Here is a 16,194-nt window from a genome sequence, read left to right on the forward strand (position 1 = left end):
AAGGCAGACCATTGAGGTAATAACTGAAGCTATAAGAGTGAGTGGTATCTCTGAGAACAGAGCTGAGGTTTGACTTTCACGCTGCACAGGTGCTAGAGAAAGAACATGCAAAACAGGACAAAGGTAGGCACGATGGTTACCATGTTGGGGACCCCAAGGAGAAAGCATTTCAAAGGGGGTCAGATGCCACCACCAGAGCAAGGACAATGTGCTGAAAGAGAGGCCACGGGATTTGTGGCTTCGAAGTGATCTATGGCTTTGGAAGGATATTATACCAGAAGAGGGGTGGGAATGTGTTATGTGGCCCTGTGTCCCTCTGTGGTTCAGTGTGGGCACTTTCTTATTTGGCTGGGCTCCTGTTGTGGTCTTCTGGGGTGATTTGGGTCAATAAATTGAATTTGGTAGTGAGTGAAAGAATAATTTGTTTTGGTTAGATTTTTTTCTCCATTGGGAAATTTTGATACAACAAGTGATATTTAGACATTCAACTGCTACTTTTTTTTATTACCTGTGTTACTGCCCTCCAATAGTAGGGACCTTCAGAAGTTAATACATCTGTCTAGATCCCACAGGAGGCCACCTCTTCTTCTCAGAGGTGTTCCTGCATTGCTGATGACCTTGGCATACTGTCCAGTGGTTCTCAAGGCATGATCCCTGGACCAGTGGCATCGACATCCCCTGGGAATGAGTCACATAGGTGAATTCTTATGTCCCAGCGCAGGTCTGCTAAATCAGAAACTCTGGACGAGGGCCCTGCAATCTCTGGGCTAACAAGCCCTCCAGGGGATTTCCGATGCATACTCAGGTTTAAAAAACACGCTATAATCATTTATGTCATACACATTTATGTGGACTCAGCTGCAAAGCCCAAGGTGTTATTTCTTTATTAAGGTGGGCCCGTGCTTGTATATGGTGCTTTGCAGTGGAGCCCTAGTTTAAGGATAGTTTTGGAATGCTCAGGGGCTTCTGAGTGAAGGAAAGACAATTCTCTTGGGGGAGCGGTGTATACAGCCAGGCTGGGGAACAGTCAGTAGGCAGTTTCCAGCTCCGCACCAGGTTAATGCTCACCATCTTTCACCAACAGAATCACCAGTCTCCTGTGGGGGAAAGAAAGAGGCCCCAGAAAGAAATGGGGCTGGACTTGAAAGATATCCCCTTTTACGTTTGAAAACTGAATTAGCATGAACACTGAAAACCACCAAGGAAAAGCATAGATCAGTCTGTTTGGTGGTGCTGTGCCTGTCTCAGAACCATCCATTAATAGGCCAAGAGCGTGCAAGAATTGTAAATTTAAATAAAAGTCCCCCCCAAAAGATACTGAACTTGGCTTTTTTAAAATATTAAATTGTGTTGATTCTGAAGTATCCAGTCTGCTCAAGAACCTTGACAAACCCTGTATAACTGACCTGGGCTTGGGGCATATCACTTTAAACTGGGTATCAGTTGAGAATGTGGCCCTGATATGGTTGTTGTGTGACTGGGGAGGGTTTGTTAACACAACAACTATATTTTTATAATTATTTCGCCAGGGAGATGAAGGAAAGAAAGGGAGCAAAGGAAATTGGGGACAGAGGGGATTTCCGGGGCCCGAAGGGCCAAAGGTAAGGTTTTTATACTCTCATTTTCTCTCTGAGATTACAGTTGTATTTGGTTTTAATAGACTATTAGGTTTCCACCACAAATTTGATTTCCCATTTTCTTCTGAACAAATACAAAGCAAAAACCTCAAAGTGAAAAACGTCTTCAGAAAATATATTCATCCAGACCGTCGTAGAATGGAATAAGAAGGTTGCATAACTTACGTGTTCTTCATTGGAATGTTTATGCTCCTAAGAGAGAATCTGCATGTCGCCCCCTCTGGGATACAGTTAGGACCACAGGTGATACCAGGCCTCCATCGTCCAGTTCTGCCCAACAACGAACGACGTCCCAGGCTGTGAGGTGGTTAAAGAGCAGGCCAGAGAGGGGGGCTGAACTAGGCTCATCCTGCTCCTCCCCGGGACCTTCTGGGGCCAGTCGTTTCAATCACAGAAGGAAAGTAATTCTAAGATCTATTTCACAGAGGTGTTGGGAAAAGTAAGACATTTAACAAAATGCTTAGTACAGTTTCTGGCAAACGGCAAGAGTTCAATACGTGGAGTTACTCAGAGAGAATATGGAAATGAAAAGTAGGGGACCCATGGCCTGATAAAGTGTGCAGGACGGGGAGCTGAGGAAGAAGGAAATCGTGAGGCAAGCGATTAGGTACATGTCCTGCCTTAGCAAGAGAGGATATTGAGGTTATTTGGATGTGTCAGGAAACAGAAATTTGCAAACCTTAAGGGAGTTCATGCCTCTAGGAAGATACTAATTGTAAAAAGAGACAAAGACCAGACTACTAAAGAACAACTAAAAAAATGGCCGTGGCATGATGAGAGCAGGTACAAACCACAGCAACTCTTGTAGGCCAGCGATTCCTAAACTTCGGTGCCTCTCAGTGTCCCCCAGGGGGCTCCTTGCAAATCCCTGTTTCGATGAACAGAAATCTGGGTACAGGGAATCTGATTTTCTTCAGTAAGTGCCTTCTGCTGCAGGTAGTTCAAGGAGCACACGATGAGAAATCTCACTTTATAAGAAATGTGTTGTATTATTATTAATAACAGTGATTACTCTTTATGTGTTAGCTGCTCTTATTCAAAGTGAATATTTTTCTGTATTTTGAAATAAAGCTCTTTTTTATGAAGAACTGCTATATTTGGATTCATAATCACACCTTAATAAGGGTCTTTAAACAATTGTACACCTTCTATGTATATAACTTTATATTTTAAAAGTACAGTGATTGGCCTCTTTATAAAAGGTAGAAGAGATTAAATCTGGAAGCATAATCTGGTTTACCCTGGTCTTTGTGACAAATGTAACAGGGTAATGATTTGTCCCTTTGTCAAAGGACTGACCGGGGTGGTTACATATTACCAGAGCCCTATTTTGTGGTGGGCCATTGACCTACAGGTGGGAAATGCAGGATCGGCACACACCTGCATCGGCATGGTCCAGGCCCTCTAGGCCCATGTGCTCAGCGGGTCCCTGACGTTGGAGACTCAGCAGAGCAAGGGGCCTCAGGCGTGAAGTGGACCTGGCTCAGGGCGTCCAGTGGGTGGCTCCTGACATGAAGAATGGTTTGTTTTTTAAGGCAGGAGGAAGCACATTTTGGGTAAAGGGACAGGTAGTAAATATTGTAGGCCTTGCAGTCCAAGAGGCAAAATTGAGCATATTCTGTACCCACTTATATAACAATCATTTACACGTGTGAAAGCCATTGTTAGCCCTTGGCTGTGCAAAGCCAGTGGCGGGTTGGATTTGGCCCACAGGTAGCAGTTAGCTGTACCTGTTCTAGATCCCTAGTTTCCAAACTGCTTGGTTACAAATCTCTAATAGCACTCCAGTATAGGTTTTGTTCAGTTAGTTTTCAATTGTAATTTTTTTCAGAAACTACCATATTAGTACTATAAGGTTTATCTAAATAACTGAAAATTTAAAAGAGGAGATAAAAGTAAATAGTGTAGCCCTACCCAATATTTCTTTTAATAATGTCCAGTGGGTCCATTTAAACACCCTGCAGGGTGTGTGCCCCGTTACCTACATCAGAATCCCCAGAGGTGCCTTCGTAATTTCAGTCTATTGAAATTGATCCAGTCCCTACGTCTATTAAAATATATGGAACTGACCATCCATAGATGACAATGAAGAAGTCAGTTGGAGCATTGTCCCATGCACCAGAGGGTTGCAGGTTTGATTCCTGGTCAGGGCACATGCCTGGGTTGCAGGTTTGATTGTCAGTCAGGGTGTGTATAGGAGGTGACCAATTGATTTTTCTCACATCCATGTCTCTCTCTCTCCCCCTCCCCATCCCCTCTGTCTAAAATCAATAAACATATCCTCAGGTAAGGATTTAAAAATCAGAATAAAAGCTTAATTTGAAAACAAGCAAAAAGATATGGTACATATATACAATGGAATATTATTTAGCAATAAAAAAGAATGAAATCTTAGCATTTGCAATAGCATGGGTGGACCTAGAAGGTATTATGTTAAGTGAAATAAGTCAGACAAAGACAAATACCATATATTTCACTTATATGTGAAATCTAAAAAACAGAATCAATAAACAAACAAAACAGAAACAGAGTCATAGATACAGAGCACAAACCGGTGGTTGCCAGATGGAAGGTGAGTTGGGGGACAGGGTGAAAATTGTGACAAGATAAAGAAGTACGAATTGGCAGTTACAAAATAGCGATGGGGATGTTGAGAACAGCATGGAGAACACAGTCAACAATGTTGCAGTAACTTAGATCCTAGACTTATCGGGACAATCAGTTCATAAAACTATACCTGAAACTAATATGTACACCTGAAACTAATATATATTGAATGCCAACCGGAATTTAAAACATACCTCTGGGACTGAAACCCGGTACTCTCTATTTTACCAAATTCCTCCAGTAATTACTCCCTACAATTTGAGAACACTTGGTCTAGAACTAGGTGGGACCAAGATACTACTTGCTATTTCAAATTGAGTCTTTATTGAGACTAAATGTTGGAACACCTCCCTAACATTGAGAAATGTTTTAATTTTTTTATTTGAAAATATATCTATGTCTTTGTTTGTTTATACCATAAGTTCTCTACTTCTAAAAAGGGATATGAAATACTTTACAATGGAAGACTGACACACCATGGACCACAGAACTAAAGAATAAAGGAAAAAGTTATAAAGTAAAAGAAACATTATTTATCTTTCAAGTGTACAAAAAAACTTATGCTGAAGATAATTGTTAGAATTGAACAAATATTTCCTTCTGAGCTTCCTGGCATACAATGAAAGGGAAGCATCATTAATTTCATTATTTTTATTAACTAACAAAAGGATGCACAAAAGATAAAATGTGCCTGATACTCAGGAATTAACTGAGTGCATTTATTGAAGGCATTGAAATCTTAATCATCAATAATTTTAGTAGTGGTTTAACAAAGATGTTGAAATATTTTCACATTGGACTGTGAAACAGGTTGTAATATTTCAAAATGCTGGAAACACATTTCTGTGCTTTTCCTAATATAATTCCTATATATAGTGTTTTTTTTTGTTTGTTTAAAATGTAATGAGTATTTTGCTTTGCATTTAGGGTGATCCAGGAGTTATGGGCCCTTTTGGGCTCCCTGGAGCGTCAATTCCTGGACCACCTGGGACAAAGGTATGCGTTCTTGTGAATACTGTTTTCTTTTTCTTAGATAGTTGGAGAAGGGGAAAATTCACGATACCAACCTACTAGAATTTTAGCTTTGGAAGAACCCCCAAATGTTATCTACCTCAACCCTGGTGCATCACAATGAAGCAAACTGAAGGCCAACCACAAATGTAAGATTAGAGATCAGATTTCTTACTCCTGGTCTTGAACTTGTCATTTCATCTCGAATTACCTCCCCCAAATCTTAGACCTTAATACAAGTAAGAATTTATGGCATCTATTCACAAGAATTTGCTAAGATTTATAATCAGGAAGTGTGACAGAAAAGAAATTCACTAAGATTGGAGATCGTTCCCAGGCGGCCTTACAGTCCACACATTTGAGTCTCGATGGCCACCTCCTACTTCAGAGGCCTTTCTCTAACCAGCCTGGTGGGTTTGTGGACAAGTTTTATTGACGTAGAATTTGAAATTCATCTCAAGTATATTGGAAGCATGTACTCTCTCACGATCCAAGACTGATAGGTGAATCCCTTTACCAACTGGCCAATCACTTTTGTCCCCCGCCATTATGGTTTGTCATGCAACCTCAAGTCTGAAACTCTGAACATTACTTGAAATGTATAGGGAGACAGAGGAGGACCTGGGATGCCTGGACTTAAAGGAGAACCTGGCATTGCTATTCGAGGACCAAAGGTATGCTTTATGCATGTTCTTTTATTTCTTTATTTTTCTGTATGCGAGAGAATGACAGTAATTTAATGCATAGTAAATTGATGGCTGAGATGGTTCTATTTCCAGTATTTATGTTGATGGGCTCAAATGTAAGAATACACGATTCCCTTTAAAAAATTAAGCCAACAGGTCATTTCTTCTTTTTCAGTTACAGTATACATTCAATATTATCTTGTATAGATTCAGTAGTTAGACAGTCATACACTTTACAAAGTGCCCCCCCCAATATTTTCAGTATCCACTTGGCACCTACACAGTTATTACAATATTATTGACTATATTCCCTATACTGTACTTTACATCTGGATGACTATCTTTAACTACACTAAACTTCTAGAAGTTCCTAGAAGCTGCTGAACTCTTTCTTGCTTCAGTGTCCTTGCAAATGCTGACCTTTCCGCTTAGAATTCTGTTATCATCAGTACGTGCATAACCGATGTCTCATCTTTCAGGTCTGAGCTCTATTAACACCACTTCTAAAGGCATTTCTACCAGTCTGAAGTAGGCCACTTTGATTGCTCTTCAGCTAGCCATTGGTTTCCTTCATAAGACATCATTATTCATAACAATTATGTTTGTTAGTACGTCTCCTTGTTGCTGCTGTTACTCTATCTTGTAGATAAGTGACAAACAGCAAAGATTTTTAAGCAGAGATATAAAGTAACTTATTCAATTAAACTCTAAGTACATGCCAGGTACTGTGGGAAATGAGACAGAGAAATCATTTATTTTTCATAAATGGTGGAATTTTTGCTGACTAAACAGTTGTTTGAAAACGCTCATTTTGTAATATCAGCGATGTGAGATTATATGGCCGCTAGCCCTTTTCATTTACATATTAATGGCCAATGTGTCTCTTCTGCAAAACATTACCGCAAAAAAGTTCACGTTTGGAAGCTTTACTGAATCAAATTTCTGTGTTTTGTTATCTATCTTCCAGAGTTATTTTAAATTAAAATGCAAAGAACTGTAGGAAAAGACAGCTTTAAGCAGTCATTGCTGTTTCTCTATGGCAAGGAAGCACCATTTCCCTCCCACCGCAGCCAGCACTGCAGGGTCGGTACCATTCCCAGTGTCAGCAGCACATCCTGTGCAGAGAACAGGCTTCCGGGCTCCACCGTCAGCGCACTTAGTGAATTAGTGGCACGTTGTTATACAGCTTTGAGGCTGCCTTCAGTTCTATCAAATTGTCTCTTCTAGAGAAAGGGGTTCATGCACTGACATTGGTGATTTTCAAACTTCAAAAAAGACAAAACTTTAAACTGTCTTTGAAATATAATGCAAAAGGTACTATTTACTGACATACACAGTAGGGATTCTTTTTGAAGGTCAAAGGAAAATCCTGACCCTCATTAATCTTAATCACTTTGTTGCCCTTGTTGGAGTGATAATCTTCTTGTTTATTGGGGACAGAGGAGTTTCCAGGGACATTCAAGCTGAGACAGAGAAAGTCCTAGACAAACTTACTTCTCAGACTTTGAGGCACTTGGGAACCCAAGTTTCAGAAAAGACTCTATGGGAACCCAAATTATGTTCAACTCAAGGAGAAAATTCCAAATTTCCTAATGCTAAAACTATAGATATAACCTTGATCAAGAACATTTGGGGGACTATTTTCATATTGTTTGATCTGTGTATTCCTAGGATCTGTGTATTCCTAGGTTTATGACTTATAGTTACTTCTCTGTACTTATACTATTGCTTAAAATAGAAATGAAATCTAATTAAATATGCAGCTAGGGTTTATAAGCCCTACCTGTTTTCTACTGATCACCATTGGGCATTATTGGTGACATATTTAAAGTTATTTGCCTCTTCACTCTTCTTTCTAATCTCTTGGCCTCTAAAGATTTTCTTTCTGTCATTCTTCCCTAATGCAATTTTTTTATCCTCAACCCAGGACATTTCCCCACTGTTTTTAGAGAGCGAGGAAGGGAGAGAGAGAAACGTCTATGTGAGAGAAAGACCAAATGGCCGGTTCCCTGTGTGCCCAGACCAGGGACTGAACCTGCAATCCAGGCGTGTGCACTGACTGGGAACCCAACCTACAACCTTTTAGTTACAGGACAATAAATACTTCAACCAACTGAGCCACACCTGCCAGGGCTAATGGATTGGTTTTCATGCTTTGGGGGGATTAAATGCCTGATGGAAGTTTTAGCATATTCATTCAGTTTTTCTGTATCAGGGAACTCCCAGATCCCCCCTGAAGGCCATTTCAGAACATCAGATTAAGATTTCTGCCCTAGTTTATGCTGAATGAGAAACACATTTTCTTGAATCCAGGGCAAAGAGACCAGGTGGCTAAATTCCATTTAAAATATTCTGTGAGGAGTCCAAAATAAAAATCTGAGAAAGAACACTTCCTTTATCCCCATTTCTCAATATTCCCATTAACATTACAAGTCACAAGCTAAGTACAATTTTTTCAGGAGAGAGGACAAATTTTTCTAGGGAAAAATGTTTATAAATTATTAATGTTTTGATGTTTTCCCCCCCAGTATGGGTGCCAGAAGATAAACGACAACAGCTGCTGATAATTTGTTATAGGCTTGGAACTTGTAACTAAAAGCTGAAATTGAATTTTTATTCCAATTTTCTTTCAACTTCACCAGGCAGCAATTGCTGCTGCATTTTGTGGCTGGCCTGCTCCTCATGTAAGCGTGCAGAGAAATGGATGTCTTATTTGGGGACACATCCCATATGCATGTGCAAAGCTTTAGTCTTAGATGTAGTTGGACTAGAATAAGAAATTGCTTCTGAGAAGTGACCAGTTTCCTGCAGTTGGAGATATACCAAACCCCACCTCTCCAGACGGCCTTGCTTTGCTCTCTGTCATCCAGTTTTATGCAGTCATCTTGGATCTTTGTTGCTGATGGATAGTAAATTAAGTTTTTAATAAGTGACCACTGTGTTCTGAAGATGATCACTCCTAAAAACGTTTATCATATAGAACTAGTCTCTTAGATTTAATAGGAAAAACCAGTTGTTGCACTCGTGGTTTTCAAAACAAATTTAACTTTCTTATTATTTAAAGGTATACAGATTTCTCTCTTTCCAATCTCATTCTTTCATAGGAGTGGAACTGGGAACTTTTTGGGGAGTTGGATTTTAAGAAACATTTTGGTTTGGAAGAATGGCAGTTTGATTTCACTGTTTGCTTGCATATGAAAGTATTGAGAGTCCTGCGACTCTTTCCAATCTTGGAAAACAAAGGTCTATTAGTAGAGTTTCTTTGTAATGTAAAAACCAAAACTACCTAAAAATATGAAGAGCTCTTTATCAAAATAATTGATGTGTATTGACAAGCACCATTGCAAGAGTTATCAGTAGCAGAATGGAATGTGGTATGAAAGGACTATTACAAGTTTTAAATACAAGTGCAATCGACTTAACGTTGAACAAATCTTCTAGAAAGCTTCCTCATTTTTCTTTCTCTCTCCATTTTACTTTAGCCAAAATTTCTTTAATTTCCATCTGTAGAGACTTACACATCTCAAAAAGCTATTGTTCAAAAGGCAATAATTACTCTCCTCTGTCCTCTATGTAGGAGGCCAGTAGTTATTACTAAAAGTTTTTGATGCCTAAGGTTATCACTCTAAAGTAATATTTATAAGTTTTTCCTAGGTCTCAAGATATAAACCACAAACTCTGTGTCTTATCTCCTTATAACTTTAAGAAAATATTTTCAAAATTTTATTTGGGATTATTTAGTCCCCATGTCACTTGGGCCCCATTGAGGAAGACAAGAGATATAACATAATAATAGGCAACATACAGTTTATCTTACCTTACACTTACAATTTTACTATGCATGGGGGGTTCCCCCAAACCCTGGAATTTATTTATAAAAAATTGTATATTTATTTTTCCATGTTTAAACTTCAGTCACCATCAAAGTACTGCCCATTTAATGTAATGCACCTATCAAGACATTTTTTCCACTACTCAGGACAGTTTTTGAACTCGTTGATTTTGGTGCCTTTTTGCACTTTTGTCATTTTTTGTTTCACCTCTGCCACATCAGCAAAACACTTCTCTTTGAGGACTTTTTCATCAGAGAAACAAAAGTAGTTGCTCAGGGTGAGAGCAGGTAAATAGGGAGGGTGGGGCACCAGGGTCACGCTGTTTTTGGTTAAAAGCTACTGGGCAGGAGTGCCCATAAATCACTCATTATGAATGGACAAATGCATTGAGTCTTCCAAAAAAATCACTGGAGCCAAACTCAGCCTCTCACAGCAATGCCAGCTGGCACACTGATACAGATGGGCTCCTAGAACACTCACCTAGTGGGGGAATCCTGGACTAACAGGGAACTGCCCTCCAGAAAATAATTCCATTTTGGGGGGCAGTCCCCCTGCATATTCTTTTCTACTCTTTTTCTCATTCAGTGTTTACTAAATTTTCTTATTTTTATACTTTTCTCTGATCTATGTTGCAGTAAAAATCTGTCATTTTAAACATTAAAATATCAGCAACCAGCCATCTTCTAATCCCTATAAAGTGTGTGTCTTGTGGAGCACTTGACAATGGTTCCTGTACGTGCCCTACGTGCATTCCACACACAATGGGTAAGACTTAGGAAGAGATAACGAGTTGCCACTTATGGCAGGGTTTTCTTCTAAAAATGTTCAATTCATTCCTTTGTACTTACCAAACCCACCTTTGGCATATTGAGTTGGTACTGTGCTGAAGTTTTGCCAGGTGTTTCATAGTACAGTCTTATGACATCACCTGGTGTTGGAATTTACCCAGGGTGCCCCAGGCCCTCAAGGACCAGTGGGTGCTCCAGGACTCAAAGGCGATGGCTATCCTGGTGTGGCTGTAAGTTTGGATATTGTTTTTTTAAAATATTTTTATTGTATTTTTTCATTACCATTTAACCCCCTTATTACTGTCTCCCACAATCACCTGTTGTCCATGTCTCTGAGTCCTTTTTCCTTTTTGTTCCATCCTTCCATTCCCTACCCTCACCCCCAAGAACTGTATTTCTTCCCCTCTTACTGCACTCCCTTCCTTTTTCCTTTCTCCCTCCCCTCTCCTCCTCTTTCTTCCCCTTTTACCTTTTCTTTCTTTCTTTTTCTCTTTTCCTTCCTTCCTTCCTTCCTTCCTTCCCCCCTCCCTCCCTCCCTTCCTCCCTCCCTCCTTCCTTCCTTCCCTCCTTTCCTTCTCCATGGACACTGCAAACAACATGGTTGCTGACTCGATCTCTTATTATGTCATCTAGGGACCTCGAGGATTACCAGGACCCCCTGGGCCAATGGGTTTACGTGGAGTGGGGGACACTGGAGCAAAGGTAAGATTTTGAAGTAGGTAACATAATAGCTTCTGAAAATGTACCTATAGGTAGGTGATTTTGGTAAAGTTTTTATCAGGCATTATAGAAGAGTAGCTATAGCTAAAGATTTGATAAAGTTATTTATCCTTATCTATGGACTTCCTGGTGACCTCGCACTAATTTGAACACATAGCTTACTTTTATGGTTTTTCTCTTGCTTTCCTTGTGGCGACTCTCACATCCCTTGGCTGCTTTATCTTCCTGTGTCAAGACCAGAGTCCAGTTCAGAGCCTCCTCTCTTTCCTTGGTGCTCTTTTCCCGTCCCACGGCCTTAACCACGATCTGTGTGCTAATGGCGTCCACATTTCTATCTCCCCTCTCATATGTTGTTTCTTCCACATAGGGCCTCCTAGATTCCTCACAGACATCCCTCACCTAACATCCTAACAAGCTGAACCTTTGTTTTTCACTCTGTAAGCAGCACTACCATGCACCCCACGCTCATGCCAGGAAATCCTTGGTCTCTTCTTTTCCCTCTCCTCCCTCCACACTGAGCCCTATGGTAAGCCCTGAGTGTTCTACCTTCAAAATATATCTTGACTCTGTCTGGTTTTCTCCCGCTGCTTCCACCAGGGAAATCTACCATCATGTCTCGCCTGGGCTATGAAAGTTCCCTCTTTCCTTGTCTTCTCTCTTCTACCTCTGCCCTTCTATGTTACCTAGTAGGCAGAGGGGTCTTTTATAACCACAAGTCAGATCACATCTCTTTCCTTTTCAGAAAACATTCTGGTGTCTTCTCTTTGTGCTGAGAACAAGTTTGAACTACTTTCCGTGTTTGTGAGGCCCTTTGCAACCTGACTGTGGCTCCCACCCCTTCCTCTCTTGCTGCTGCCCTCCCCCACCCCCCTCTGGGAAGCCACACTGGCCTGCGCTGGGCACTACTTCGGCTCATTCCTGTACCCAGGCCTTGGTTCTGTGAGGATGGCTCACCTCCCTGACCACCCATGCAAAAGCAATCCGCCCTTTCTCCCTCCCCTTCCTCCTCCTCACTGTCACATCCCCTTGTGTATTTTCTACTTGGGACCGCGTATCACTTTCTGAAGTCACCTTGCTCATTTCCTGCCTTGCATATTCCACAAGAGGAAATTTTCCAGAAGGCACGCTCTTTGTCTTGTTCTCTGCTAAATTCCTGGCTCCAGAACTATGTGTGCTACCCCGTGGGAGCTTTGTAACATGTTGAATGAATGAGAAACGAACAAGCAATCAATGTACCCTAAAGATAACATTTTTTTCCTTAGAAATACACCCACTCAGTTTTTCAGTGATTCCAGGTCACTAGAGGGAGATGGTGGAAGTCAATGTCAACTTTTTGTCGTTTTTTATTGGTCTGCCCCATCACTTAGGATTATGATGACACCTTGATGGTGCTTCTATCTAGTGAATGGGGCAGGCGCTCTTCCGTCTTCTCCTGGTAGAGTGAAAGGTTGGGACCCATGCACAGAATATCATCCGCAAGGGAGATCTTGATTCCTGCCTCATGTCTGTCTGTCACGGTGACTGAGAGAGCTGGGGACAGGCTGTGTCTCAAAGTGCTGAGTGAACTGTGCAGAGGAGACACACTGGACGTGCTCTTCTCAAGGTTCTGGCTGGGTCAGGCTAAGGACCAAATCCGACCCTCTCGCACACCCAACATGCCAATAACCATACTGAACTTGGGCATCCTAGTATTCTTTATTCTCTAGGGCAAAATAGCTGTCCAATGCTAAATTTTAACAGTAGACAAAGAAATTTCAATATGTAAATCTCATTATTTTCTGCTCTGAGTGGAACATTAGTAAAAACTTTTGTTGTTACACTAAATGTTTCTTTAGAGAAACAGCTTATTTCTGTTTAAAATAAGGCATGATATAAAATGTGTGAAATATGTACTGTACTATAATTGTATTCCAATGGAACAGTATGGTCATTTACACTTTTGGAGATGATCATAAGTATTTTATATAAGAATATGTTGTGTTATATTAATTATACTATTATGCTTCTGTCTTATAGGAGCAATAATAATAATGACAGGACTTAGGCACAGATAGGGAACATTTAAAATTTTGATTTTTGTAAATATTCACTATGTCATAGTGAATGGTTTAACAAATAGACTAAACCATTTACTAAATGATTTTATATACTATTTCTCTTAAAGTCCCTTGTACTTGTTTTCATATACATTTTTTAGAGAGAGAGAGAAAGAAAGGAGAGAGAGAGAGAGATCCATCAATTTGTTATTCCAGTTATTCATGCATTCATTGGTAGATTCTTGTATGTGCCCTGACCAGGAATTGAACCTGCAATCTTGGCATATCAGGACAACACTCTCATCAACTGACCTACCTACCCAATCAGGGCTCATATACATTTTAAGGGGAAATATCATGGGAAAAAAGTGTTGTTTCTAAGTTTTGTCTTTTCTATTTTTTTGTAACTGTCAACATGTTGCCAAAAGCTGTGTCTTAAGTGAAACATATTACCCCTGTTGGCCCACATGGGAGGCTGAGCGGAAGCAGCAGCCTAGACGCTTGCCTCCCACTGACGGGAGAAGAGAACATGAGCTCGGACTGCTCTGTTGGCCCACCTCCCTCTGTGCTGCCATTTCCTTCTATGCTGCCCCTTCCTGTAGGTGCTGGAAAAGCGTGATATCACTAGCCCTACAGGGCAATGTCAGGAGGGTGAGCCAGTGTTAGAATCAAAGATCCTGGATCATAAACTTAAAAGTCAAGGAAATTTTAAAACATCGGCCTTTCATAGCTTAAAATAATCTGTCCTCTTTTAAAGAAGCCTTAAAGTCTCTGTGCGGTCTTTTTTTTCCCTAATGAAAACTTGGACCCACGTTCAGAAACTGCTAAAGAAAGGAAAACAGTCATAGGAGTCGATTGGCAGAGTTAAGGTGAAACTCCCAGTGCCCGGAGCTGTTAGTGAAGCAAAAGTGCAGGACTTAAACGGTGCAGAATTTCTTCTCCTTCCACTCTGACTTTTAAAATGGCAGAGAAATTAGGTGCGTAGTTGTGTAGACATATAGATCTGATGTTTTTCATTAAATCCGGTGCAGTTACCTTAAAATATTGGCCTTGGGGCATTAATTTATAAAACAAATGTGTTTTGAAATGAGGAAACCATTAAGGTTGACGATCAATTTATGGTGGGCTTTTGTGACATTTAGTTAAGATCACATGTGTTTAGCACAGGACACAGATATTTGAGTCAAAGCTTGTGTGTTTCCAAGCACTTAAAAACCAGCCCCTGACATCTCACACCCTTGTGGTGCTCTGTGGCTTTTCTCCAAGGGGAAGGATTCTACACAACACCAGTGGCTAAATGGTACTTCTACATTCATTACCTTGAATTTAATCCAAATTTTGACAAGGGCTTCTGAGAAATTTCTAAAATTTTTGTAAAAACTACAATGTTCAAGGAAACGGTAGGTGAAGTTTCTAAATCTGCATGGGAGACATGCCCTGAAGAGGAGCAGGCACTTCGGTTTCTTGACAAATGAGAAGTGCCCCTCCAGTGCCCCGACCCTGGATTCAAGGGCCCTGCTCATTGACATGGAAGATCAAAGATCCCATGTAAACTGCCTACGTTTCTTCAGGCACACTTTGTGATTTGGGGACAATCGTTACATAAAACTCATTTTCCTTTGAGAAGCTCAGTAACTCTTTGTTCCTGTATTTTCATCACCAAAGGCTCATGAGGGGGTGCATATCGCCCCAGGGCTGACCCACTCACATTGCCGAGGGTAAGAGTTTGTTCTTGGACTCTTAGGAGAGGAATCAGTGCAAGAAGTGGCTCTCCTGAGCTCCATAAAGGCAGGAGCATCCTCCATGTTCCTCTCTGAGCTCCTTCAGCCCCGTCGTCAGTGAGCTGGTTCCTCACAGAGAAAGCCATGGCCTCCCCCAAAGCCTTGGAGCCGTTGAGCTCAGCCAAATCGTGCACAGAGATCGAACATGGCTTTCTGGGCCTTCAAGGGACCTCTTAACCATCAAGTGGTTGGAATAAGGTCTGTGGGCAGAAAAGACTTCCTGGGTTGTTGTTGTTACTATCTAAATATTTCCACAATATTGTGACATTTGTAAACAACCCCCTTGTTTTATAGATAAGGAAATCAAGAACCATAGAGGTTGGACGAGTTGCCCCTTTATAAATAGTTTTGATGTTATATTGTGTTTGCATGTGAGAGGGAACTAAGACTATAGGCGAATGAATGAAAGACTAGATGGATGAAGAGATGGGAGCAGAAAGAATGACTTGGCCTGACTCGTAGATGCTCCCTCCCCAGAGCTGTCTGTCTTCTGACTATCGTGGCACCATATCGTGCACAATTGGATGGTGGATTCTCTTTCCATCTAGTTTTGCCATTGTCATGACTTAAATCATGTAAACATTAAAGAGAATCATAAACCTAAACCCCAAACAGTTAAACATTTTTAAAAGCTTTAAATGTGTGAAGATTATAAATACATACTTTATTTGATAAAAGTAGCCACTGTCATAAATTAAAATCCAAGTGTATGTAAAATTCCACTGAGTATCATTATTCTAAAAATGTTCCCAGCGTCTGAATCACCCCTCTGTTCTCTGCAATGGCTCACATATGTGCACACCACCAACAGGCAGTGGCGGAACAGAGGCACGATTCACACAGAGATGCAGGAGGAATTTGTAGATTCCGTCAGCAGACATGAACTGGACGAGGAACTCCATTTTGAACAGTGTCCAACACGGAGGGCTAGCCTCGGCCACAGCCTTAATGATAGCGAAGTTAAGGGTCCACAATTCCAAATTGGGGTTGAAGACACCCACCTCCCGTAGTGCGACTGCAAAATTGCTACAGGCAGGACAATCAGCTCAATGAACAGGACTAATTAAACCCAGAGCCATATCAAATTTAAATGCC

General features: G+C 40.8%; 1 protein-coding gene across 1 annotated transcript in view; it reads left to right on the top strand.

The window, feature by feature from the left end:
- Positions 1–16,194, top strand: part of COL28A1 (collagen type XXVIII alpha 1 chain) — a 157,317-nt gene that overhangs the window by 74,949 nt on the left and 66,174 nt on the right. Inside the window, exons 21-25 of the mRNA XM_037046418.1 lie at positions 1,530–1,601; positions 5,172–5,240; positions 5,861–5,929; positions 10,724–10,792; positions 11,196–11,264. Of these exons, the coding sequence (XP_036902313.1) occupies positions 1,530–1,601; positions 5,172–5,240; positions 5,861–5,929; positions 10,724–10,792; positions 11,196–11,264 (348 nt within the window). The remainder of the gene's footprint in view (positions 1–1,529; positions 1,602–5,171; positions 5,241–5,860; positions 5,930–10,723; positions 10,793–11,195; positions 11,265–16,194) is intronic.

The sequence above is a fragment of the Sturnira hondurensis genome, unplaced genomic scaffold (genome assembly GCF_014824575.4).
Source record: "Sturnira hondurensis isolate 20B ecotype Veracruz unplaced genomic scaffold, ASM1482457v3 Scaffold0005252, whole genome shotgun sequence".
Taxonomy (NCBI): domain Eukaryota; kingdom Metazoa; phylum Chordata; class Mammalia; order Chiroptera; family Phyllostomidae; genus Sturnira; species Sturnira hondurensis.